Source organism: Takifugu rubripes, chromosome 15 (assembly GCF_901000725.2).
Source record: "Takifugu rubripes chromosome 15, fTakRub1.2, whole genome shotgun sequence".
Classification (NCBI taxonomy): Eukaryota; Metazoa; Chordata; class Actinopteri; order Tetraodontiformes; family Tetraodontidae; genus Takifugu; species Takifugu rubripes.
In genome coordinates, this window is record NC_042299.1 from 12,986,229 (window position 1) to 13,013,933 (window position 27,705).

The window sequence follows — 27,705 nt, forward strand, 5'->3', positions numbered from 1 at the left end:
GCAGCGTCGAAACTATGAGTTCACCAAATTCACATGCACGTCATGAGGTCATGAGGGGCTGATATACAAACAAACGGAGGCTTACGTGGTTTGTTTTTTTCCTCCATTTATATATTTATATATATGTAAAAAAAAAAACCTGGTGAAAATAAACAGATGAATGGCTCGTTGAGCTCTCCCAGGTGTACACAGCTCACCTGTAGTGAAGCAGCAGAAAACCTCATGGATCATTTCCCTGGAAAGAAAGAACAGCTTCTACACGTGCACGAAGGAAACTAATTCAACCGACCTCGCCTGTGAGGCTCTTTAAGTTCAACAATATGGCACTAAGTGATTAAAGTGAGCCTCGTTTTAATGTAAAAAGGAAACAAAAATAGAAAAGAAAAACATCTTAATCCTTAACAGAGTCTGCAGAGACAAAGGTCACCTCAGGGGTCACCTCGGAGATCAGGTACGAGGTCATCACTCATTAACGCTTAACCCTAAATGGTTGGTCGTCTTCTTAAATACCAGAATAACGGAAAATACTTTATAGTAAACAAAAGAATATTAATGACGACTTTACTCCACGGAATTGAACATTTACCCAACGTAAGATTTCACCACAAAAGGATTGAAATAAGTACTCCGTTGATTGTAAGTCATGGCTATATTTCTTTTCTTCCTTAGAAAACAACAGAAGTCCCAACAGTTCTTATCTCCGTTTACCCCCCCTCCCCTCCTCCTCGTTCTCTGTCCCTCCAGCGAACTCCTCATCTGCGTTGCCGTGATGCTGAAATGCTCCGTAAGGCACTACGAGAGGCAAATCTCATGTTCCTCATGTCGCCGCACCCACGCTGAGCGGCTTGTTGACTTGTGTCCGAGCTGGTGGCGAAGAAGGGCCGGCGCCTCGGGGACGCCGTACAGCTGCGGGTTGTGGGGTGGTGATGGGGGGATGAGGTGAATCGCACGGAGTGGCTCTTTATGTCCAGAAGCTCCAGGGGGAATGGACACGTTTTACTGCTGCGCAGATGGGAGACAGATGTTAGACTGTGGGGAGGCCCGTTTGTTAGCACGCTAGCTCCAGCAGGCACCTGTCGTCACTGAAATGATGTATGGACAGCAAACGTTTGGGTTCTAAGTCGTTCAGGCTTTTAAGGGTTGCTCAGAAAGCTGCGGCGAGCTTCACTCTTCCTGGTGCTTTGGTCCGGTTATAGATTAGAATGTTAAACATGATGATTCACCTCTTTTTACGGCATTGAATAACAAACTATAGGGAAAAAAGCACCCGAAGGGCACAGACCCCACATACTGTGACTTGGAACATCACCAAAATTTAATCAGCTCTTTCTTGGCAAGTTATTTCCTGTAAATTTCATTCAGTCCATAGCTGAACTAGTCAGGGAAAATTAATGCTTTAGGGGCTTTCTAGTATTCATTTCCATTAAGGGGGCATTTAAGGTGCTTCATCACCGTCTTTGAAGAGATTTTCTGCCCGATTTTAAATCTTGTTAGGGCTCTGGAGCAACCAGGGTTAAGTTCAAGGGCATTTGCCTGGGTAGCATGCTAACGTTGGCCACTCGCTGATATTTGAATATGTTTCCCCTGTCACTCGGAGAACAGTAAAGGACGTACCCTCTAGATTTTAACGCTCTCTGTCCCGTACACGTTGTAGCCTTCACGGTACGTGGCAAAATTTTGGGTGTTTGCTGGAGGGGCTGGCTTAAAGTTCTGGGCATTCTTTGCCAGCTTCAGTCTTTTGGTCTCTTGGCGTGACTTATAACAGAACTCTATCAAAGCCACAGTCATAGCCAGGCCAAGCCCTCCAACCAGAATATAGAAGACTCCCGCCACATTGCTCAGGCTAAGTGCACTTGTCTTGTCCTGGGGGAGGTAGAGACCACCGTTAGGAATTTTCAAGTTAGCAGCGTGAGGCCTTAAACATGAATCCTATCATACGCTACATCCTGCTACACTACAGCTAAACATTTCCACTAATAAAAACGCTGTCTACAAGATAAACAAGATAAGTTGTCTTCATTAGCTGTCAGGCTCGCACTCTTCTGAAAAGGTGAATGTTTCTAGATGCTATCTGTCCTGCTCTGAGAGAACACGCGTAGCGGAAGCCGGTCGTGGTCGTACAGGTCTACCGATTCAAACCCTCGATTGACTCTAATGGCTGCTCAACTTCAACAAACTGCACTTGTACAGTCAGAGTATCCCTCTGTGGAGGGCGAACTGAACCATTTTACTGCCATCAAAAAGCCAAACGGTGATATTGAAATGAATTTATGTGTTTTACCATTTGCACTCCAACCACTGGCCAGAAAAACATCTCGACTGAATCAGCTTTAAAGACTTTTAAAGGCTTATAAACTCCTCTCTATTTGTTTAACACTGCCGTGACAGTCCGGCCAGGAAACGTGACCGTTAAATATTATCGGAGCCCTTTGGGCTCAGACAGTATTTAAGGGTCAGTTTGCACCGGCGACATTCGGCCTCGAAAAAACCTGGCAGATTTCATACAAATGATGAAAACCGCCCATAAACTCCATTTCAATAAAAGGCTTGGGTGTGCAAATAGAACAGCAGTATAATGGTTACAATTCATTAAAAACAAAAAAAAAAACTGATGGTATGAATGTGATCATGCTGCATTTTGATTAAAAAAAATCTGGAATCGTCTGCATAGAGTAGTAAAAACTAGAGCGTGACTAAATGCAGCTATGTGTTATGCAGAACTCTGAGGTGTGTCGTGTCCTGATTGTCTTTACGTGTTTGTATGTGAACAGTTGGGTTGTAATGAAATCAGTATAGAAAGACCTGCAGCGACTGACCTTACTTCCAGAGTCCTTGGTTCCACATTCACCCTTATCGTACCACCATTTGTTTTTCAGCTTGTCTAAGATGCCTTGTTCACTGAGTTTCAATACTGCAAGGTTTACAGGAGTTCTTCACGTGGGAAATAACATAAATAACATTATATTATGTTATTTTATGTTATTCAACTTTTTTTAAAACTACTTTGTAAGTGCAAAAGCGATAAAGGAGGGTCCTGGCCAAAACATCACAGATAAGCAAGCATGACTACAGTATAAACAGTGGATATGCTAGGAAATATATGACCTGTCAGCTGCCGCGGCCGCCCTGTCGGGCCGGACCCCACCGATATCGCTTTGAGTAATCGGCACACACTGATCACAGGAAAAGAGCTGAACTTGCAGGATCAAGCAGCTGCTGCGTAGCTATACGGAATGGAAGGGGGCAGGCGGTAAATGCTGCGTTTTCAGCCAGGCGGATCAAACAGGAACCCCCATCTCGACCGACGTTCGCCGATATTTGAAGCTTCTGATCCGGGTGTGTGTGTGTGTGTGTGGGGGGGGATCAGGGTCAATCATCACTGGATTTTTACTTTCTATTTTTTTTAAATCTCTTTTTTATCTCTTTGGTCCTCTAAGACTGATACATTTCCAGGCTGATTTCCCCTCAGAAGGAAAGATGTGTTTGTGATCCAACAGCTTCAAATATACTGTATTCACCACCGCGGAACAGCGCCCAGGTCGTGCGTCCTCGTCTCTTCCCCAGAGAAACGCAGGAACGTTAAAGGGTCATGCGTGATGGAGCTGCAGTCCGGTTCTCCAGGCGGAGGTCGGACACCCACGCCAGGGCAAAGCCAAATTTATTCTGCTGGATCTTAGCGCTCATCTGCTCTATCACAGGGGTCTTAAAAGTTACACGTTTTGTGTTGAGGAAAGTTGTTGTCAGTTTAGTGAATTAAATTCTGCTTTTTTGCTTTTAGGGCCAAAGCTGCAGAAGTCCTGCTGATCCGATAAAGACCCAGGCCAGCAGGGTGCCAGCTGGGGGGACCAGGGAGCCTTTAGCTGTTCCTAACAGGGCCTAACGCTGACTGAAGTTCCATCAGCACTGAGCCACTACTCAATAATGATCGGCTACACACTCATTATTCCAACAATTCAAGTTCTTTTTGGGCTTTTTGACTGTGGAAACTGTGAAGTTGCAGCTAAACGTGTTGGACTGTGTTGTTCCTCTGCACCTCCAGCAGAGCTACAGTCAGAACTTTACCTTTCTGCCTCTGTCTGCAAAACAGGAAAACAGAGTTGAACAAACACCCGAGGACACAGTGGGACGTCCACACAAACGAACATGCAAAAGAGTCAATCTAGCGGCCAAATTAAAGACACAAACTGAGCCAGTAGGGTGGCAAGTTAGGAATCATGGGAGAGTTTAAACCAACTAGAAGGAGCTAAAAACTCAGGAGATAAGGAGATATGAGTGAAACGAATGTTTGAAACAAAAACTAAAGAGGCGTCCCTGCTCATTCTGCATTAATCTGAATTTCTCAGTGGTAGTTACATACAATATATTTCCATTCTGTTGTTGAATTACGCACACATGCTTTCCTGAGAGCGAAACAGGGAAACGTGTCAGTGGCGTGACGGCGTGGTGCACCGATCACCTGGGCTCTGGGCAGCAGGAGGACATGGCGTCATCGTCCTGGTCGGAATAGCTCGGTCAGGATGAGATCACACACCCACACACACACACACACACACACCTCCCCCACCGCCCCGCAAAGTCGTCCATATCAACGTGGCGGCGCAAGCTAAAGGAGCCGAGACGGCGCCGCCGTCGCTGCTCGCTCATGGCTGAAACTCAAGATCAGGGGCCTCATTTATCGAAAGAAGATGCGAGAGATTTGACTGGAGAAGGAGGTCCTGAGTCTGAAGATCACAGCCCTGAGATGTTTCCTCTCAGCTGGTTTAGGGAAAAACCCTCAGGCCACGTCTCTCTGAGCGGCTCGACAACACGGGGCCCAAACTCCAGCATAGAGCTGAAAAAAAATGATGTCAATACCACATGTTGCCTTTCTTATTACATATTTAATGACAATAAAATGACCGAGAGAGGTTGACTTGATGGTGGGGGCTCACTGAGCAATAACCAGGATCAATAACAGAATGGTCCAGCCATGTCTGAAGCTGAATTCTGCTTCCACCGGTGGCGTGCTAATTCCAGTTAGCACCATTGTTATTCTGGATTTGCTGTTACCTGCGACTCGAGTGTGACAGGCAGCAGGTAGCAACAGCGGTTTCCTTCAGTGAGTCTCACCGTCTCCCTTTAAGCTCTGAAAGCACCTCCATTAGGTTTTAGTTTCACTCGTGCATCAGCAATGTAACCTCCAGTCAAATCCACTCGCATAAACGTGGCCCCCGATCGCATCTCACGCTCTTCCGCCTCAGCGTTTACCGGCTCTGGGTCGCCATGGATACGCTTTGGCTGGCCTTGGATCCAAGGCCAGCCAAAGGTTCCCGTTTCAGTGAGGATGCTTGGAGAAAGAAAAAAAAAAAGGTTCGGATCATTAGTTGACACTGTGTGATTAGAATTCTCACGTTGGCCTGCGATGCTTAGTCCCCTCAAGACAACGCTGTTCCCCGTGCCTGCCCTGACAAGACTGGAGAGTGCACCTACTGCTGGGACCAGAACATCCAAAGCTAATCCTGACTAAGAAAGGCTTTAGGTTGGCCTGTAGAAATGAAAAACAGAGGCAAAGACGCGTTCCCACCTTTCATGAATACAGGCCAAAAAGCACCTTAAAACTATCTCTCCCCCCGTAAATCCTCCCTAACTACGGTCCTGTCTAACACTTGGTCGTCCCTCCATCATCAGCCAAGAAAAGGGTTCCCAGTTGATCCCATCTGTGCAGGAATAATTGAAAACAAATCTGTGTGGGCCGATGTTTTTTTTTTTTGGATCGCCAGCCTTGCCGATTACTCTGTTCTAGGATACCCGACTTTGGTGACATTGAGGCTGACCTTAGAGTCACCTCCCCCGCTGCCGCACTCTCCCTTGTCGTACCACCATTTGTTTTTCAATTTGTCCAAGAGGCCTTGCTCATTCAGTTTTAACACTGCCAGGTTAACAGCATTTCTTGAAACGATAAAACATAACTTGTAAGAAAATGAACAGGTCCGTGAGAAATCTAATAGAGAATATTAGTGAAAAATAGTGATAGGTCATCAATGGTTCATCACGGGAGCACGGAAGGGACAAATTGGTAAAGAATTCCACTGGTGTGGGAGGGTAAGAAGCATTTTTACAGCAAAGAAAACACTAAATATTCGAGAGGTGGCATGGGGGGGTTACGTTGTTTCTTAACTGAAGTGTGCGGGATGGGGACTTGTTTTTTTTTTTTCATCACTGTTGGATTAGAAAGAAGAACATCCAGCATGCATCAGAACATTCATCACAACTCAGCGTTGGAACTAGCAAGAAAATAAGACTAAAAAAACAGATTTCAGTGCTGAATCGGAAGCAATGCAGAAGGGGGGGGGGGGCACAGACACTGTGGGGGGAGGGATGAGAGATGAGCACATTGACATTCAGATGGATTTACTGGGGATGGGGGGGGGGGCATACTGACGACCTTAAAACAGAAAGTGAAAGAGACAGAAACCAGAAAAAAGCCCAACTCATAAATATTCTTCCCCCAGTGATGCACTTGGTTAAAAAGAACAGAACAGTTAAAAAATAAAGAAGAAGAAAATGGCAAAGGAGACATCAGGGTAGCTGGAATACTATAACAACATGGGGGGGCGATTGTTATATTATCCCACCCACCCTAATGCAGAGCCTTTAGGCGTGGCCACGCCATAACCCTTAGAGTCGAGGTTGCCGCCCACTTTCATGGTGTCACATGGCTTCCGCTGCTCTATGTACTCGTTCATAGTGGATTCGAGAAGAAAGGCAAACTTCCCTTTTGACTTCCGTACCCGGGAGACCCCGTCTGGCGTCGTCTTGGCAAACACTGTTGGCTCGGCCGATTTCATGTACGACCACATTTTCTCGTAAACGGCTATTTTGGAGCGCTGCGTTCGAGGACAGAGAGAAAAGACAGACGGGGAAAGTGCAAATCAGCTTTGCAAACAATGGTTCCACTTCAGAAACCCCCCCGACCCCTTTGAAAACTCCTCATCACACAGGAGAGACGTTTCCTGACGAGCAATCGGAACTCTGGACGTCACTAATAAAACAATCTGCTGATCCGATATCGCCTAAACGTGACACGAGGCTGAAGATGTTGCAGGCCAGCCGGCCTTGTACCCGTCATGGCTGCAGAGGTGTAGTGGGATTAGTGCCAGCAGCCTGAAGTCCCACAATCTGGCATCTCAGCGGAGGCAAAACGTGGAGCTTGTCTGGCACCGATGCTAACAGACAGTAACGTCCTCCTCCTCTTCTGTCCCCGACCAGCAGGTCCCAGCTGGGGTCAACGGTTTCAAGGTTGGTGCTTGAGTTTTGGAAATGGGTCCCAAACCCACTATTGAGCAGGCGAGACTGGGGAGGAGCTGGTAGATGTGACAACAGGAAATGTCCCTTTAAGGTTATATCTTCAGTTAAAGGGTCCAATTTTACTGGAAATGAAAGACACGGAGCAGGAGCGGGTCTGTTTCCAGCTGGTTCCAGGTCAGTTCTGCTGCTTTAGTGGTGCATTACTGGGAGGGTGTGCGGCCCATTCTTCACAGGCTTTCAGAGCATATTTAAAACTAAACCTTGTACTGAAAGGAGGATTTTTTTCATGGCTGTTCCATCCATTTAAAAAATGCTTTCTACTCATTTTACTCACTCTTCAGTCTCTGAGATTATAAAAAAAAAATAGTTGTACATTTTTCTGAACATCTGCAAAGCCAAAATGTAGTTTTGTTAATAACACGTCTTTTTGTTCAACCTTTTTAGCTTTAAAAGCTTCAGCCTCCTTTTCTGTTCGAAATGAATGAATTAACAACTTTCACTGATCCGTATCTGACAGGGAACCTTCATCTATGCTAACATGGCCGTTATTTGACCACCTCTGTGGTCCAGTCAGCCCATTTGTGACCCAGTCCGCTGCTAAAAATGGCCAGTGTGAGGCTGATCGCTGGTCACCGGGGAGCCACACAGCTGTCTACAGCAAGGCATGTGTGAGTGTGTGTGTGTGTGTATTAAACTGGGCTAATGTGACCTTCTGCTGAGCCTCATAGGGAACTTTGGGTTCAATCAGCCCTACATCTGTTCACTGGACGGCCCGTCAGCGGGCGTATGCTGCTGGTTAATGAACACAAACAGGAAGCTGAAGCGTCGCCGTTGATCCGGTTTCAGAACTCCAGTAGGATGAGAATCAACCGATTGGATTAGAAAACGGTGTGAATGTTAAAGGAATCCAGCTTTAGGCCCAGCAAGTGTGGTCAGAGGTGGCGGCTGCGTCGCAGGTGAAGGCAACAGAGAGAGAGACATAGAGAGACAGAGAGAGAGAAAGACCAGTGGCGTGTGCTCCAGTGCTGTGTAAATAATTCAAGAGATGTAATGGATTGTAGTCTCAGGCCAGTAAGTGAATCATACTTGACATATGCACAATTCCGACTCAGCCGCGTGTTCACGTAAACGCCGCTAACGTGACAATAACCGCGGATGACAGGCCTGACCGCGGCGTGAAAACAGCCGTTCTTTTCTGTGTGAAAACACTCGCTCGTGAGGTTGGAAGCCGGTGCAGATGACAGGAGAGGCGTCCATGGGCGTCATGACGTGGGGTCGGCACTAAGAAAAATGAGTCGGGCCGAATTCGATGGTCAGAACTAAATGGCGACAATGACACCGCTGCTCTACAACTCAGTAATTGGCATTCTTGTCTTCCCAACTGTGCAAAACTGTAGTTTTGTAGTTTCTGCAGACTTCGAACCACTTCAATATGTCACCCGTTACGATCTCCAAGCTTCTGGACAGACGGACACAGAATATATTCCCTCCTCGCTAGTCGAGGAGATGTGATATTAATGCGACACGCTCCCTTTTCAATTTGGCTTCAAATCCCGGCTTCAATAAACGTTCCTGAATGGCTCCTCTGCTCTGACAGCGCCGGTTTGCCGGTCGTCTCACACCTACGGCGCACGAGCCACAAATCCCAGCCTGCCAAACAGGTGACATCATTGATTAGCACATCTGCTGCTAATTATAGAGGCGCTTTTAAAGTGACGATTCCGCAGGAAGCCGGTTTGATCATCCGACTGGCTGATTCTTCTTTGAGTATCTTCAAGTGTTGCTCACAGTCTTATCATTTAATTAACCCTCATCCTTTAAATCAGGCCGTGCAAATATACACATATGGTAAATCTATCAACGTAAAGCTCTTAACTGAAGTATATTGTAAACGAGGGGCGATGAAAATGTCCTGGGCAGGTCGCCCTTGTTAGCGATCACCGTACATCTCCGCAGTGGCCCCACAGTGGCCCCACAATGGCCCCACAGTGGCCCTGCAGTGGCCCCACAGTGGCCCCACAATGGCCCCACAGTGGCCCCACAATGGCCCCACAGTGGCCCTGCAGTGGCCCCACAGTGGCCCCACAGAGGCCCCACAGAGGCTCCGTAGAGGCTCCGCAGAGGCCCCGCAGAGGCCCCGCAGAGCCGCTCCGTCACGCACTCTTTCTTCTCCCAGCCGTCTCTCATCATCTCCTCCGCCGATGATGGTGATTGCGCCGCGCCGGCCATGGCTCTCTGCCCGAGCGCCCATAAAAATAAGCCGGGCCTGATTAAAATCACCACTAAGGTGCAGGAGCCGAACATGTTGACACAAACTGGGAGCGAGTCTGAAACCAGCGCAGCCGCTTCCTCTTCCCGCTCCAATCTGATTCCAGGGTTTGGATTCATCATGTGTCTCAGACGCACTCCGAGCAATCGCACCCGGAGACAGACGGGGGCTAAAAATAGCCGCGGCTCAGAGATGGACGTCGGATGTGACTGACATTTCCATTTCCGAGGAAGAGGACGCCGTCTTTGAGATGGCATTTTTGCGACAGAAGCCTGGTTATCGGAATTACGGTGACATCTTGTAATTCTGCTTGCATGTATTATTTTGTTTTACCCCTGAAACCAGTGTGGAATTCAGACAGGTGATTCCATTATTCCGAGAGGGGAATCAGATTAAATCAACCCAATCCTCACATTTTGTTAGGCTTGAACATGGAGTGAAAACCGGTTTCAGCTGAAACTTCCAGGATTACAGTCAGTAACTGTTACCGATTGCTTCTGCTGGGTGACTTTTACGGCCTGTGGAGCCTTCGTTATTGCTTCGGAGGCACTTCGGAGGGATCGAGAAAGCAACAACTCAGCTAATGAAGCTAATAAAGGTTGCTTTACGACTCTACTGATGATTGTCTCACAGTTGTCTAATGACTTGACAACCTGATAAAGTCCTTAAAACACAATGTTCCAACGCTGGAGTAATCAGAACATTTAAACCAGAGTTCCAGAGCTCTTGGTCCTGATTTGTTGTCTTCAGTAGAAGCCCCCTCCCTCCCTCTTCACTCTGTAAACGACACTTTTTAATATGGTGTTTATTACTTCCATTTACTCATTTCCTCTCATGAATCTCTGTGCAGCTGTTTTATGATGCAGTGAATAAATGCATTAATACTCAATATCCTCAGATCCATTTAGCATCCCAGCAGGCGGCTCCTAAATGGTGCGACAGCGTGACTCACCCTAAAGAACTCCTTGGTGGAGCCTGAGTCTAACGTTCCGTACGCGATCTCCGTCTGCTTGGCCAGGTCCTCGGCGCTCTCGATGGGAGACACCATCCTCTCCACGGTGAGGAAGGCAGCCAGGTTAGCGGTGTAGGAGGAGATGATGATGAGGGTGAAGAACCACCACACGCCCCCAACGATGCGCCCTGACAGAGACCTGAGGGGAACCGACAGAGCCTGCGTGAGAGCGGCGCGCTCACGAGGAGGGAGCATGAGGAAGAGCGCTCGACCGCCGCAGCTGCACAGATGTTTCAGAGGTGGGGTGGAATCAAAGGGTGATGTGGCAAATGCGCTGGCATGAACTCCACGTTACCTTTGCAGCCGAGCAAGACAGCAAAATTAATAATAGGCTTCATTACACAACCCTGCTGACTCCAGACTGACTCTGCTCAGCAATCATCCAAGGTCAGTGAGGCCTGCGGAACCACGGCACAACTGCAGTTTTACCAAGATTATCAAGCCCAAAATAGGTCAAACGTGGATGAAAACACAACAGTGGTGTGTGTGTGGTTGCCTTTGGTAAAGTAAAACTGTTTTATGATATCTGAGTTGATAAGGAACCAGAAGTATTTAGCTGCCTCAGAGCTGAAGTTGCTATATTAGCCACACGTGCAATTAATTCTTTAGGGAGCAAAGATTGAGGCTGGGTGGGGTTGAAATATGAAAACTGACTTTCAAAACCTGCTTTTGAGGTCAGGTTGTGATGAGGCAAACTGCTCTGCCATGCAGATATTTCCATCCTGCTCACTGGTGCTTCTCTAATTCTTCATACATTTCATATCAGCATGAAGGCTCCAAGTGTAAATTTGTTCCACGCAGTGAAACTCTGGGCTGATATTATTAACTGTCACTGCTCTCCGACGCCTGCTGGAAGACAAGCCTGCATCTCTCAGCGTTAAATCGGACATTTCTGCAGCAGACGTATGTCTGAATTCATTCCCTGACATTTTTTTTTAGATATAAATACATTAAAAGCTGCAGTTTTTTTAATTTGAACATAATTCATTAAGGCTCCTTAATCAGCCGTGAGAAGAAACAACAACCCTGAGGTGGTTTTAAATGTCCCATTAATCAGGATTACGTCTAATCCCAATTTCTCTTCAACCTTCTGTCCAAGAAAGAAAAAAAAGAGGCTGACGGTCAGGACAAGGATCCTTGAAGACGCGGTCAGAGACGCCACACATAGTGATGAGCAAAGAGATGGATGAAGAAGGGCGGCTGGATGGTCAGAGAGCTGGGGGAGACCTGTGGTGCAGTGAGGATGCTGATGACACGTTTTCTGTGCAAAATAGCTTATATGCACCAAGTTGATGAGCGTAAAATGGAACATGCAGCAAAAACACGGTAGCCCTCCAAAAGTCGTGGGGAAGTCAAGCGGCTCGCTTGAATGAAATGCAATGACCCCTGTGCATTTTACGGCCCTCGGCATGGTGGATATAAGTTATTCTGTGGATGCAAAGCATCACTGCCAGCATGCCGCCTCGAAAATGAACGGATGTGCGGCGGGACGACGTTGCAGAGCGGAAAAAAAATGGAAAAGAAAGCGCAATGAAGTGGAGCATGAGGTGAGGTGGACAGCAGCAAGAGCAAAGCACAAAATAACCTATATGCACCATGGCAGGATGGGTGTGCGCGGAAAAAAAAATGCAGAGAGATGATGGGGACAGCTGAGAGTGGACACAACAACCAACCTTGGTGAGATATCGCATCCTTGCTGCATGAAGGCGCCCAGCGAGAACCACAGGCTATTAAAAATTCCAAAGTCGTTAGGAGGGTCTGGGGGACTCTGCGGGTCTTTGAACTCATCATTCTCATCCAGATGCCACTCATACGGGCTGAAGCGGCTCACGAGGAAGAGCACCACGCTCACGCCAATGTAGGCAAACACTATACACATCCAAATCTCATAGGCCAGCGGGTCCAGAAAAGAAAACACTCCGGGTTTGGACTTCTGTGGCTTCTTAATCATTATGGAGATGCCCAAGCTCATAAAGGGCTTAGAGAAGTCTATCACTTCCTCCCGAACCAACGTTATGGTGAGAGGAGCCACGGCTATGTCAGCTCTCTGCAGAGATAGGAACAGGCACACACCAGGTTAGTCTGACAGAACAAACCACACAGGTCACTCAAAAAAAAGCTTTCAGGACTCAATCAACAAAAGGAAGAACTGGTTAGCATCGGTGAACGCCCGGAGAGCAAGTCAAACAGTCTCCTGAGGCCGTACGCGCGACCAGGACGCAGCTTCTCCTGAAGATTGCCCTGAAAAAGTCACGAGCCAGACAGGTTGGACACGCCGAAGATGCGGCAGCTCGCGAGGTCCCGCGACGGAGCGCTCAGAAGGGACGCCGCCATTTCAAAATGAGTCACCGAGAATTTGAGTCGGTTAACGTCTTTGTCTCGGTCCAAATCTCCCCCGTGAGCCGAGCAGGAGGGCTGGGAGACGGAGGTGACGGAGCTTATATAAGCACCTCATGAAACGTGAACCAGCCGTCACTAAATCCACCTCCATCAGACCCTCCGCCGGGCCCGGCAGGCGGAAAGTGGTGCTGCTGCAAATGAATTAAAAGCTGTGGAAATATTTGTGCAGGATAACGACAGGAGGACGTCTTAAGGACAATAAAAAATCCAGTGTTATGGCAGAAATACCAGCTACGGTGGCCATTTCAATTAGGGGGAGGGGCCATTAATACTGCAGGCTGCAGGAGAGCAGCTCTGACTATAAAATAGTCATAAGCGCAGCGACTACAGGTGTTAAAGCAGAGCTGCACTGAAGCACGAGCTGAATGCAGATTTGCTCCGTCTCAGCCTGCCGTGGGTGAGATTTCCATTCGGCAGCTGTGGTCTCATAAAAGATGCAAATCATCTTGTTAAAAGTCGGCTCAAGTGTGAGCGAGACAAGACGCACGATAAAGCCAGTCCATGTGATCTCACGGCCGGGGGAGGCCCGGCGTTTTATCCTGCCTGTCGGACGCTCTCGCCATTTTAGTTTTTAAACTAGTTTTGTTTCCTGAATGAATGTGCGAATCAGATTTTTTTATTTTTTTGCCCTAAATTATCATCACATGCTTTGTTTGAATTGAGGCAGCTGATACACGGTACACGTTGTGATATACGTTGAAAGAATGGGATAATAAAGCAGCACTCACCCCATAAACCAGTTCACCCACCATCCCGTTCCACGTCTTGGTCTCCGGATCTCTGGCTCCGTACTTCCCATCCGGAACTATGGACAGCTTATATCTGATCCCCACATGTTTAGCGATTTCAGAAGCTAAATCGACACAGTAGCCTTCATATCTGTCATTTCCGTCCATCTGCATATAGTTTTTCTTGTACATCACGTACGGAGCTTCCTGTTAATTAGACATAGTTTGTAAGTTCACTGTTAAGGCAGAAAACATCCACAGTGGCAGGACCCCAGGGGTCCCAGAAGGCCCTGCGAGGCCGAGACGGTAGCATGCACACATGCTGGTGGGCACCCACACAGGGACGGACGAACACGACACAGATATCAGCTACAGTCAGGTTACTGGGGAGCTGCACACACTAAAGACTGGGCGGCTGCGGGAGTATAAATGGGCCAATGGAATTACTGGGGGGGGGGGGGGGTAAAGCATCTAACACATATAGAGAGTGCAATGCGGGACTGTCGGGACACCCTCCGGCGAATCTCATCCACAATCTAAATATGTGGACCGGAGCGACAGGCAGGGGTTGCGTGGTGTGCTCTGCATGGCTGTGGCACAAGGTAGGGTGGGGGTGTTGGGGCTGGGGGGGTGGGGGGGTGGAGGCGGTGGTGGATGGATTACTTTTCCGGTTCATAAAGTAAACGTCAGCAACAGCAGAGTGACGGAAGGCGTCAAACGCCTGACGCTCAAGCACATCCGTTACACAACGGCTTTTAATACAGTTCAGTCACGTGAGAGCCGCATTGAGGAGCACACACCAAAATATCACACTGGTTCTCTTCTCATTTATCACTATGGCAACAATGAGACGGTCTGCTTGTTGTCTTCTCTCCGCTCCGATCACTTCACATCACCACTGTGCTTTGGATTTCAATTAAAAAAAACCCAAATGAAAACATGTTTGCCCATATTTCAGATGAACTAGCATCACCATAGCGATATCAAACAGGAGTGATTACCATTGTCGACAGGCATGAACATGTTTTTCAAAGGTTACTTGGCTTACAATTGAAGTCAACATCAGAGGAGACCGTCTCATAACACCTGACAACAGTGTGACTTACTGTATTTTATTTTGAGGTTGTTTTTTTTTTTTTTGAATTATTCTTTTGGTGGCTTCCAATTTGGCCATGGGCAATAAGAAAATGTAAAAAAAACCAAAAATGAAAGATCCCTAATGTGACCTTTCATTTGAAACACTCAACAGAAGATGTTATTAAAGATGGGAAACACAACATGATGCGACCGCCATGGGCCAGTCGACTCACTGAAGCAGGAACAGGAAATCACAATGCGATGATGCTGCTCTTCACTCCCTCACGCTGACTATTCTACCTTCGGTCTGGCTGTGATGATAAAGTGCTTGCTGACACTGAAATGGGAATGCATGAGTACTACATTCTGAATTTGTCTAAGATGAACACATGTTAGACAAAGTCAGAAGGAAGAGGAGGCCATGGCTTTAAATGTAGGATAAGGTGACCCTTATCCTACATTTAAAAATGGCTGATGGTGACTGTTTATCTCTGGCTGTCTAACTGCCGCTAACCCTGACATCCACATACTGAGTAGGGGGAACTCATTTTAGAGTCAGGAAAAGAGATATTTCGATTTTGTGGAAAGAAATAAACGGCGGAAGGTTGCAGCCTTCAGCTGTTTATGTCCTCGTTATGCAAAGATCTTTACTGATTTCCTCCACCGTCACTGACACTTTACTTAATGAGAGGGAAACACGTTTACTTACGTAGGCACTGAATGTGATTACAATGGTGTTTATCTACATAGTTGCCGTTTTCCTTTTGTTTTTTAACCAAAGCCGTTATTGTGATGTCACTACTACGACAGCCCTCCGTGGTATAAAAAAACCAAAATGCTTTGACACCCACACGGATACAGTTGAAACACTCTTTGTGTATCGACTGTTTCAACATGTAGTGAGTGGATGGAAAGCAACTGAAAATGAAATAATTCTACCCTCCCAGGACAGATTGCAACAATGGACACCTTGACCTTGAGTGGCAGAAATCTTATGGAACATTTAAAACCTGCTTGAGAGTGTACCATAATAGTAGTGACCACAATTGTTCGGTTTTCCACAGAAGAGGACTCGTTGGTGACCTGCTGATCCATAACATATACAAAGTTTTCGTACTCATTCCAGTAGCCGATCTGAAAAAATGACACAAAGGCAGAAAAGTTAAAGCAGGAAGTGGAAGAAGCCGTCGCTGCGAGCCGGCCGGCTGCTCAGGGCTGATGTTCCTGATGTGTGTTTGTGTGAAAAGCCTGTAGAGGTGCCTCTCACTCCAGCAGGGCTCCACTTGAGCCGAGTGGGCGTAAGCTATTCCAGGCTCACTGAATGTTCGCTTACATAAGAAGAAACCATCGCCGGTGCAGCGTCCAAGATGATAAACCAAGACCATTCTAATAAGCAAGAAGTAATAAAACACTGCGCGGCCTCACGGCTTTATATTACTTTCTGTTCGTTATGCTGGTTAGAGATGAAAATAAAATGCCTCCGTCGCCTCTGCAGCACAGTACTCACGGTGCCCATGGCTGCAGCCATGTAGCGACGCCAGCAGGCACCGGCTCAGAGGGTCTGTAACCCAGCGTCAACATGGAAGGAGCGCCGGTGCGTTGGAACCGGCCTGTTTCCAGTAATTCTCTGAGCAAAAAAAATCTTTGAAAATGTGGCAAAGCCTGGCTGTTATTGATAACAAGGGGACTTCCTTCTTCACAATGCAAGAGACGAATACGAGTTCAACAAGTTAAAGATTTTTAGATTTGATGCTTCACACTTTTTTGATGAGTTCTTTGCCGCTAACACTGCTAGCTTACAACACGCTGTGTGGACACGCGGAGTTGGGTTGGGAGTGTTGAAATTCTCTCACAACTGAATGAACACTGCCACAGAATCGTTAGCGCGGTCGTTAGCGATGTGATCAGTCGCATGGACAAAAATCTCCTCCCTGCTGGGAGCGACTGTGTGCTGCCGCTGCTCTTCTCCCCCCGCAGGCTAGCAAATGTGACACAAACACGAAAAAGTCTAAAAAATGTAACAAATTCTGCGGCCTCCGCGTTCCTCATTGTTTTGGTGCTGACTTATGCTGGAGAAGAGAACGCTGAAAGTCACAGATCAAAAACTTACATACGCAAAAGATCAGTCGGTATTAAATTGTGATTTGAGCCGGTTTTGCAAGACCGGCTGGCTGTTTTTGTCCAAATCAGAATCAGCCTTTCTACTCACCAGCAGCAGGGAAAAAAGAGCTGCTTGAGAGATCTGCATTTACATGCTGCGATATTTCAATGGACACGTCCAAACTCACCCTCCTGGGACCTCCTGACTTCATCTCGTAGACGTCGATGGTGTAATTAGCCCGTCGACCGAACGTGTCAAACTGGATGTTCCCCGTCATGCCTTGCACTTGGACCTGTCGGACGCACGGAAACATTTTTTTAAAACATCTTCCGGTCGCTGGGCAGGAGAGGAAATCAGGGCAAAGTCGGATGTTCCTACCATTTTCAAGGCCCTTTCGATGTCGATGCCTTGGCTCCAGGGCACGGCGGGATTAGCCAGGCAGTCGCCCGCGCTCCCCCTGCGGGACACGTCCACGCGCTGACGTCGGAGGTAACGGAAGGCCTCTGCGATCACCAGGATGGCGTCGTGGGTCAGCGCTGACGTGTACTGAAAGGCCACAAGGAACCCCAGTGAATCAGTGACATCATGCAAACAGCAGCGCATCTGCCGCCGCTGCAGCGGGCTCGTTGTCCCTGCAGCGCCGCCTGGAATACGCACAGCCGTTAATGGGGGGAAGGAAAGAAAAAAATCAAAAATCCACGGAGCAAATGGCGGAAAAACTGGCCCGTGTGAAGGCCGAGGTCGAAAGGTGAGAAATGATTAAAGCAACATCTCGTAAAAGAATCAGGCAGCCGCTTCAATTCCCGGGAGGAAGGCGGGAACGAGCATGTCTCAAGATGTTCAAGAAAATGGAAGTGCAGCGCCGCGGCAACGCCTCACTGACCTTCAGCGGAGTGTTCTTGGCTTCTGGAAATTCCCTCTCATCCAGGCGCTCCCAGCGCTGGAGGAACTGCTGGACGATGGGGCTGTCCGGGCTGATGATCTGGAAGCCCGTGATGTTGGCGCCACCAGAAAAAACTCTGTCCAGGCTCATGTTGGAAAACCCCTGAGAGCAAAGAGCACCATTCCAGCAAAGACGGAACACTTTAAACCTGCTTTAGTGTCCCTCCATTAGCCTAGATAGGTGCTGCATTCGAGGACACTCAGTAAATATTGATATCGCTGGCAACACGCAGCTCTTTGCACTTTCTTATCTGTCCTTTTCTCTTCGCTGTGTTTTGTGCAGCGCGCTCTCACCAGGTTGGCGAGGATGTAGTGGTATCCTCTGCCGTTTTTCCCCGAGGTCACCACCTACAAGACGCAGGAGGAGACACGGAATGAGTCACGTCCCGCAGCAGAGAACATTCAGAGGGCTGAGATGCAGCACTGACAAAGACCTTCGCTTCCACAGCACAGAATATTCCACAGAAACAAAGAGGAGACATTTTAGAGCGGCATTTGCAAAGGCAAGAGGGAGCCCGTGAACACATTTGCACGTGTGTGTGTGTGTGTGTGTGTGTGTGTGTTTATGAGGGGGGGGCGAAACGGTGATGACAGCGCTTGTTCCTTTCCATTAACTTCAACATGTAAAAGAAGGTCAAGGCTCTGCCTCTTGCACTCATTCTCCTTCTCTCTCTCCCGGCCTCCCTCTCCCACCAAAGGCGGCCACTTCCCTCTCAACGCGTCTCTGTCGCACACCAGACTTAATTAAATCCAAAATGCAGAGCAGCACCTGTCTGAGCGAGCAGACACACACGCACAGCCTCGTTCCAGCCAAACCTCTCTCACACCCTCTCACATGCTTTCGCTCCACAGTTCTGATGGAGCAGAACTTAAACACACACACACACACACACACACACACACACAGGGGGAGGATAGTTTTTCTGTCTTTCAGCTCTGATCTAGATGTAATGACCTGAATGATGATGACGTCATCGCTCACGAGCACAGCCTGTTTTTAGGGCTGATATTCTGCTCATTGTCAAAAATCAAACTGAAGCTGCTAATTCGTTCATTAATTGAATATTTATGGAAAACCTAATGTAATTTCAGTAAATGCCGGAAATTGTGTGTGTTTAATATTGGCTGGGTTTAGCAAAAATAATAAACATTCATATTTTTAGGTGTGTATGTGTGGGGTGTCTTTATTTGACACAGACTCCAACAATATTTACTGACAAAACAAACGTCCAGTTTATTTTTAACGCACTTCCAATAGCCTGCAGTCGGACATCTGTGCCTCTAAAGCTGCAAATCCCTGTAAATGCACCTAGCTGGAGGAACGCCCTTGACCGAATTGAAGGTCGGCCCTTTCCTGGTCGTACACTCTGCAAAGATTTTAACAATAAATCTAATTACACCCCCCCCCCCCCCCAGAAAACCAGAATGATTCCATTGTGTTGGACATTCTCCACCTCTGCCTCCAAAAGCCCCTCGGATCCCATTTTTTAAGCACAAAAAATCCTGGAAGCTTTTTCTGCTGATTGTCCCAGGAAATGGTCTCGGAAAGCTTTCATTTGCTATTCATCCGTGCGCGCGCGGGCTGGAGCGACCAACACTGGAAGAACTTAATGAGGCTGCGGCGCCTGAAGTGAGCGGCTGCAACTCTCTCAGCCAGGCTGAAGATTTCACACTTCTATTCACACGCATCCAAACCCGCAACACAACTGCTCTTTGTGACAGAAACCTATTTAGCCGTTAGATAATACCCGACATTTATCGCCTACCGGAGGCATAAAGAACAAATAATGAGTGTGTTTTTTTTCCGTATTTGTCTGTTACAGAATAAGTCATGAATGTGAAATGAAGCCACGGTAGAAATATGAGAATTCAAGGCTTCAAGACTTTGCGTCAAAAGTTGCAAATGGACCTTGAGGGATTATTCGGTCTGTCTGGATTGTGCTCGCGACGCCGCGAATATATTCCCATTTGCATGAATTAAAAAGAGGATGCGCGACGCGACATCGAGCTCTAGACGCCTGGAAAATCCGTGCCGGTCGGCTGCTTTTGGGGTTCCGGAGGGAAATTTAGGTGCAGCCCATGTGACAGAGCGAAGATGCTGAGGTCACCGATTCCATGGACAAACAGAAAAACTAACGAGACTCGTTATTTATGCCGCGCCCTTGTCCTTGTGTCGCTGATATTTCAGTTTAATTTAAGGAGATTGTGGGCTTATTTGGGTCAGGACCCCAAGGGGTGAGAGGTGGTGACAGAAGTCTGCAAGGCTTTCATTTTGGGCTGCGTTGAAATAGCATCCGTTCCAAACATCTGGTGTCACTCTCGACTCCAATGCAGAACGTTGGTGCTCAGGCTGGATAAAGACGCAGCGAAACAGGGGTTTTAGTTCCCCCGGAGGGTTTGTGATGGCCGGGGCAGAATTTAGCCGCAGCGGCGTCGTACGGGACACATTTAGCTTGGTTTGCTGAGGGATTTGCTCCGTCCTCCTGCTGGCTGTGCGACTCTGAAAAGAAGCATCTGGGCAGAACAAATATTTTTAGGATCCCGATGCTCCAGTTATGCACTTCCCCTGGGATAATCGCATTTGGTGAGAAACCACCAGGAAACTTGATGAGGTCAGACGCGCCGGTCGCTGAGGCGGCGCCGCAGCGGCACGACCAGAGTCTTCCTCCCTGACAAAGGCCATCCCTCGCAACGCAAAGCTGCTTCTTCAAACAGCTCCGGGGAAAAGCCCCCCAAAAAAAGCAGACGTGCAAGCGAGCCAGAACCTGCGGCGCTGATTCTGCCTCCTACATATTTAATGTTCATCGAATGAAAGGGATAGTCTCGGAGCTGTGCTGTCAAACGCTTTGTGTTCACATGTGCTGACAGTCCAGAGCCTCGCGGACCTTAAGCAAGGAGGCAGAACCTTATAGAAACCACAGCCAGTAACTGGACCCGGTGGGGAATGGGTTTATTTCAGCTGCACGGGAAGAGGGATCAGCCCGACTTCTCCAGCCGTTCTGTGGCGGCTGACACGATCATACTGGGACCACAGGTCGGAGAGACGATCCGTCTTTGTCCGACTTTCGACGCCACGGCGACCCGACAGAAAAATGCTGAGCGATTACTCAAAAAAAAAGAAAAGAATTGTGAACAAAAAGAGCATGCGTCGCCCAAACGCGCGGCTTCTGTGGAAGGTCAAAGGCAGAGCGTGCGCGGCCGTCTCCAGTCCCAATTATCTTTATTGGTCCACTCTCAAGGCTCCTCCTGCCAGCCTGGAACCGCGTCTGTGCAGTCTGAAGCGGTCCTGAGCTGGAGGACAATCAGCCTAAACAGTCCTGCGGGAACCAACTCTAATTAAGCGGCCGGAGCGGCGCTCCTGAGCAGAGCTGGAAATCTGCCCGCCTGCCTTCAAGAGGATTTGACTCTCTCCCCACCGATGGGGTCTCCTCTTTGTTCCGCTGATTGTTATCTGCGTTTCTCAGAGCCGCAGCAGGCGTCCTAAGGTTGATAACCGTCCCTTTTTACCAGTCGACTAATTATTCTCACACGACTTGAAACGGGGCGAAGGCGAGGAAGGATTTAACTGTCGGCGCGGCGCGTTAAAGGAGGCCGGAATTAGCAACATCACGTTGGGATTATTGTTGGCCGACTCACTCCAGCGGAGTCTTTCCTGCTTTTGTCGCTCGCACCCAAAAACAAAAACCACCAAAACTTGATAAGAAAATTCACAAATTTAAAGAAATCTTTTTTAAAGCTGTTGTGATGAAATGGCGGGAACGAGCATTTTCTCTTTAGCTGTCGGTGGGCGTCAGCCGCTCATTGAACCCATAAAGTCCTTTTAGCGAATGGCAGTTTAACCAAAAACAAAAGAACACGCGTGTTTGAAGCGCTTCTGTCCTCACCATCCTGTGCAACTGCCAACTCTCGCACATTTGATGTTGTTTTTCATTTCGCGTCGCTTTTAAGTCCGACTTCTCCTGGGTCTGTTTTTGATGTGTGGGCTAAAAAAGAAGAGCGCGCCTGATTTTACAGCCAGCGTTTTTCACTTCTCAGCAGAACGGCACCTCTCTTCATAGCTGCGATAAAGAAGACGCTATACAGGTGTGACACGGAGAGCTGCGGGTCCCGTCGCTGGTATTTATGAGCAGGGCAGAGCTACGGTTTTTGATTTCACACTTCAAACAGACGTCATTTAGAGTCCAGGTCTGCTCATCCGCGCGAGGAAGATGAACTCAGCTGTCAATAATGAAGGCTTCACATTTAAGACGAGCCCATAGGAGATGTTGGAGTCACCAGCATGGTGGCCTGCGGCGCCCATGACATCCGGCTCTGGGAGGAACCGATCTGGGCGCTGCCACTGTCAGCCAGGACCTCAGTAACCTCCAGTCTCCTGCGCTGTGATCCCATCCCGGGGCATCCTGCACGGGCTGGAATTCCAGCGCACCTCTGGGTGTTCGGCTCCTCTCAGCTTTCCCGGACAGGGAGTCTCGCGCTACATGGCTCGATCCCCACAAGCTCTCTCTGCCCCCCCCCCCCCCTCCCCCATCCCCCCCCTCTCTCATTCTGCAGCAGGTCGGAGGTGACTGGTCCTCTGGCAGGGATTCTGAATCCACTGCACTTCCATGATTGATGGAAGAGCCTTTAGACGTTTGTCAATCTGTCTAACTGCAGGAAGGGACGAGGAAACGGGCACGTTAAAAGACAGTGAGTGACCCGGTGGGGGAGGGGGTGGTTGGGGTTATCGTGACAGAAGCCCTGCTACGTCCAATAATAAGACCAAAGTGACGTTTGTGTGTAAAAGGAATACGAGTGTGATTTTGATAATTGTGTTTATTACGTGATCTTTGCTCCCGACTTTGGGAGAGATCTTCCCTCAGGCTTGGAGGGGAGGCTATTTATAGTAGGCTCATTGTTGTTGCTGTTATGGGACAGCGTGTCCTACTTACACTGGAAGCTGAAATTACATTAAAGGAAGTGTTGATGTCACCGCTCACATAAGGAATTTATCCCCAGAGACGCAGAGTCATCGCAAGCACCCACAGAGACGGTCATCTGACAGGGCTCCGTTCACAAGAAGCTATAACGAGATTAGGACGGGACCGCGACACCGGCTGACCGCCGCTATCTGAGCGGATAACCGGAATCTAATTTGGAGGCAATTTGGAAACAATTGAGCCGATTCAAAAGGGGACAGAGAAAAGGAAAAACTTGGGTTTAAATGTGAGCTGGCAGTGAAATGTTCATCCATCCCAGAGGAAATCTGGACAGTGAAGGTCAGAGGAAAGATGGAAAGAGGGAATATAGCTGAGGATCATTTGCACGAGCTTCAGCACAAAGAGCAGGACGGGAGGCTTAGATGTGGCTCCGTTTGCAAAGTTTTGTTCCATTTCTCTTTCTCCCCTTTGTTCTGTTTTTAAGCCACTTTTCCATAAGAGCAATTAAAGTTGATTAATATTCATAAATATAACAGACTGTTTCAGCCACAAAGTCAAATGTCACATTAACATAGCAGTTTTTGTTAATGCACCTTTGGTTCCGTCTTCACACATCAAAGCAAAAACAGCTCTTTTGAGCAGCTGTTCAACGTCCCCTCACCAGCAGTTGCATCTCATCTAACTCTTTAAGTAATATAAAATCTATAGAATTGGATTATAATTCAAACTGACCTTCAAATTAGAGCTTTTATTCACATTTCTGATCCTAAACAAAGTTACTACAGCAGTGAGTTCTGAGTTCTGAGGAGATCAAAGAGAACTTTTGTAAGTTGCTGGATGCTAATGGTTCCAGCGCCCTCGGGCCTCACACCTTCAAGCTGTCAGGACTCCGCATGTCTCGGACAGACGTCCTGTCAGCTGTGAAGCGGACTGCTTACTTCCATCCTCGGTGTGGTGATACGTTTAAAACAATCCCACAGGAACAGGCTTCAGATGAACCACATCATCAGAGCACACCTGACGTCCCTGCTGGACACGAGCAGCTATTCTGCTACACAAACGCCCAATTAGATCAAGAATCCATGCACGAATGAACCCAAACTGCCGTAATCCACAGTCCACCCCCACCCAGACAAACGTGGACGTCATTTGGCGCGTTCCTAACGAACATAAACGACATTCCAATTGACAATAAGCTGAGCCTGAATTTGTCATTAGAGGGACTCCCTGCTGTGCAGATGGCTGTCATCAGCAAACAGAGTCTGACACAAGACTCAGAGGGGAGAAGTGTACCTGATCACCTAGGAAACAAGGATGAAGTGGTTTTGTATTATGTGAACTCACTCACACACTCACACACACACACACACACACACACAGATACAATAACAACACAATGAGCCTTCATTGAAAGTCTCACATCCTTAAACGTCTCTAAATGAGATCTGAGGCCACGGTGACGTTCTCCACAAGTTACAATGTCAAAGAACTCAAAACCTGTTCCTGTATTTGCTACATATTAAACACCAAATTATTCATTCTTGTGAGGACATTTTGGATGGTCCTCACAACTTCAAAGGAGGGCTTCGTACCTGCTCCAGTATGGAGTTGATCCTGTCCACTTCGCAGTCGATGAGGAAGCGTTTCTCCTGCCGGCGATCCATCTCCTCGATGATGCGTCTGTACTCTATAGGGTCCACGATGTTCCCCACCGAGCGAGCTGTCACTTGCCAGTTATTGGCTACGGCTGACGCCATGATGTCCTGGAGGATGGAAAAACCTGGACGAGCGGAAGGAGGAAAGCTACATCAGACACATCGTGCAAAACTGTCCTGAGTACAGAGACGTGTGGCAACAAAACAGATGAATATTGCACTGAAATCAGAAATCGCCTCAGTGATCTCTCTGCTGCCCCTGTGAGGACTTTCACGTCAGATTCAGTTCAAGAAGAATCAACGACACGTTGGTGTGGAGCTGCCACAAACGTAGAGAAAGAAGCCGTTCGGGCCGCGACTGGGGAAAACTCACGACCTGGTTCGCTCGTGTGTCCCGGGATGAATCAGAGGCTGCTGAGAAGAAGCAGCTGAGCCAACGCTGAGCAACAGCATGAATCGTTCCACTAAACACATCTTTTAGGAGCAGATGGGCTTCACACTGTCGTCTGGTCTCATTAGGTCCTGATCAGAAGCCCCCGATCAGCCATGGTGACACCAAACTGCCTTCATGTCCTCAACGGTTGATTGAAGGTAAGTTACATCATCCATCCATCCATCCATCCATCCATCCATCCATCCATCCATCCATCCATCCATCCATCCATCCATCCATCCATCCATCCATCCATCCATCCATCCATCCATCCATCCATCCATCCATCCATCCATCCATCCATCCATCCATCCATCCATCCATAAACCCAGGAGCAGCTATAAAAACACTGTGATCATGTTCAGAAAATGCGCAGGGGTCCATTTTCCAAGGGGCGGTGCCGGTGCTGCACAGCAGCTCTGTGACTGCAGCCCCGGCTCACATCGACTGAACCCAAAAAAGGAGATAACATGTGAATGAAGGCAGAGCAGCATCCAGCGCCTTGTGTAAGTGCTGCGCGCGTAAGGGAAAACGGTGCCATTACAGCTGCTGAATAAGCTCAAGTAAAACATGTGCACGTACGCCGTCTGGCCGCCGGCTGCGCTCCGCCTGGATCAATGCTGGTTCCTGCTCTGTTCCGCGGTCAAGTGAGGCAACACGTCTGAAAGTGAGCCTCACTTTCAATCCCTGCTCAGAACCTACGCATGCATCTGAGGTCCAATATGTACTCCAATGATTGAGCAGTAAGGGTAAACAAATACCACAGCTCCTTAGGTGTTTCCTGAATGACCTCCTGACCTCCGATAATAAACACGCCTCTCTTAAGATGAATCAGTTCATTTCCTGCCTGTAACACGTTGTGATTTTCACGTTCCTGATATGAAAAGCCTAAAACCCAACTTATTACTGGGCTCTCAGAGCAAGACCAACTGTGTTTAAAAGGTTTGAAGACACGCCTGATGTCCCCAACACGAATAACGTTGCTCCGCCAACCTGGCGTCATTACTACGCGCCGTCTGGACGAGCCTGACGTTTAGTCTGAGATGACAGTCGTGTTTCCAGCTGCCGCTCTGCCCTCCGTAGTGAAACCGACTCTCTCCGCCTCATTCAAGCGTCCGTCAGTAGTAGCTGTCAGCGGCATCATTGTTAGCGCTGACAGTCCGCGTTCGGCGACTCGTCCCCGTCAAATCCAAATCTGAGAGCTGCCCGTCACTTCTGTCCTTGTTTTACACTCGGCGTGAATGAAACAATATTCCAAATTTAGCTGCGTGTAGCAGCCTTTTCCGATGGCGAATGAACGCGTCCTGTCGTCAAAAAACAGTGGTGACAGGTGACCGCTGGTAACGGACGCGAGAGCTGACGTCTTTCCGATAGAGCTCGTAAGTATTCCGAGCACAGAGAGCGGGCTGACACGTCCGCCCTCCATTCCCCTGCCGGTGACCTTCACAGTGAAGCCCTCGGCAGACAGCGCTCAGATCAGGCGTGGCCTTTAAAGACAAGTGGCTCTCGCTGGGCACCCCCGCGTTTGCCCACTCAGGAGTCCGACGACGTGGACGTGATGTGTGTCCACATGTCCGCTACCCGGGGGGGGGATAAGGAATTCAGAGGATGTAGGCGCGGGGGGGGTCATCTGTCCCATCTGCACCCATTGCAGACAGGAGATAAGATGGGGCGGCGGCGACCTGACACGATCGTCCTGACTTTATCTGCTCAAGCAGCCGGGAACATTTCATATTAGCCGCAAGAACTCGGAAGGACGGACTCCAGGCGGGTGTGCGGGTGCGGTGGAGGGGGCGAAATGAAGCTCTCCTCCCAGCTTTCTCTCGTAAACCATCTCAGCACCGTAAGCCGGGATGGAACACGACATCCTGAGACATGCTACCAAAAGGGATTTGGGGGATTTACACACGATTCCCTTGAGAGTTTTATTTTGGTTTCTTTTCTGCCCCCCACCCCCCCCCCACCCCACCCACTAAGCAGGAATTAAGCATTTGTCCGAGTGTGTCAACGGTGAGCTGCTCGGCGTCGCTTTATTGCAGATAAACTGATGCCTAAAAGACCCCAGAACCAGGGGAATTATGGGAATGTGACATTTAGGTGCGACTTCAATAACTGCAAAGTAAATGTGAAATCTGAATGTTAAAGGACATCCGGGGGCTCTCGGTGAATACTAACGCCCCGGCGATTTATGCACAAACCACAATGACTTTTGGTCGCACACTTTTAGTTGACTTTGTAAACAGATGGCAGGTTTCACAGCGGCCAGCAGGCAGGGCCGCCATCAAGGGCAATTCATGAAGTCAATTATTCAGCAGCTCCTATAACTAATCCTTTAATTTTTCACACAAAAGACACAAAATTCATCCTCTGTGAGGCGGAGCTGGAACTGAGAGGAACCTCTGCGGGTCCAGGAGCAACCAAGAACGTAGACGCACGCTGCGTTTGGATTATGCTGGAATCACGGTATTTAGATGTACCCATCTCTTCTTATCTTAATAATCTCAGAGGTCACAGAGGGGTCACGCTTCACCTCGCTGCTTCGCTCTCCTGATCATCGACGAACAAACGCCATCTCACAAGCAGCAAATGAGCACGTCGCTGAGCAGGTAAAGAGGCAGCAGCCTCCCCGAGGAGTTGGCAACGCAAAAAAACAACTAAGAAATGGGATGATGGATGTGTGTACAGTGAGTGGTTATAAATAAACCAAATACACGCCGCTCAATAGCTGCTAGGTTATTGTTTTGGGGGAAAAAAATCCAAAATCTGACCACATCAGCTGAAGCAAGTAAGAAATCCTCAAGAAAGGGCTATTTACAAGCAATAAATCTAAAGAAACCCTCAAGGCAGATCACAACACACACACACAAACACACACACACACACCG

General features: G+C 48.3%; 1 protein-coding gene across 8 annotated transcripts in view; it reads right to left on the reverse strand.

Moving 5' to 3' along the window:
- Positions 1 to 84: 84 nt before the first annotated feature.
- The window catches only part of LOC101064121 (glutamate receptor 3), a 42,308-nt gene continuing 14,687 nt past the window's right edge, over positions 85 to 27,705 (reverse strand). The window contains exons 4-16 of one of the 8 annotated variants that reach the window (XM_029848730.1): positions 24,325 to 24,512; positions 18,111 to 18,164; positions 17,758 to 17,919; positions 17,253 to 17,420; positions 17,062 to 17,166; positions 15,800 to 15,907; positions 13,697 to 13,903; positions 12,242 to 12,615; positions 10,509 to 10,707; positions 6,619 to 6,866; positions 2,817 to 2,931; positions 1,615 to 1,863; positions 85 to 999 (exon numbers count right to left, since the gene is read on the reverse strand). In XM_029848730.1, the coding sequence (XP_029704590.1) occupies positions 1,618 to 1,863; positions 2,817 to 2,931; positions 6,619 to 6,866; positions 10,509 to 10,707; positions 12,242 to 12,615; positions 13,697 to 13,903; positions 15,800 to 15,907; positions 17,062 to 17,166; positions 17,253 to 17,420; positions 17,758 to 17,919; positions 18,111 to 18,164; positions 24,325 to 24,512 (2,174 nt within the window). In that variant the 3' untranslated portion in view covers positions 85 to 999; positions 1,615 to 1,617. Of the gene's footprint in view, positions 1,003 to 1,614; positions 5,929 to 6,618; positions 6,867 to 10,508; positions 10,708 to 12,241; positions 12,616 to 13,696; positions 13,904 to 15,799; positions 15,908 to 17,061; positions 17,167 to 17,252; positions 17,421 to 17,757; positions 17,920 to 18,110; positions 18,165 to 24,324; positions 24,513 to 27,705 lie in introns of those variants that run through there. The other 7 variants (XM_003971117.3, XM_029848729.1, XR_003891051.1 and 4 more) reach the window with 7 other exon arrangements.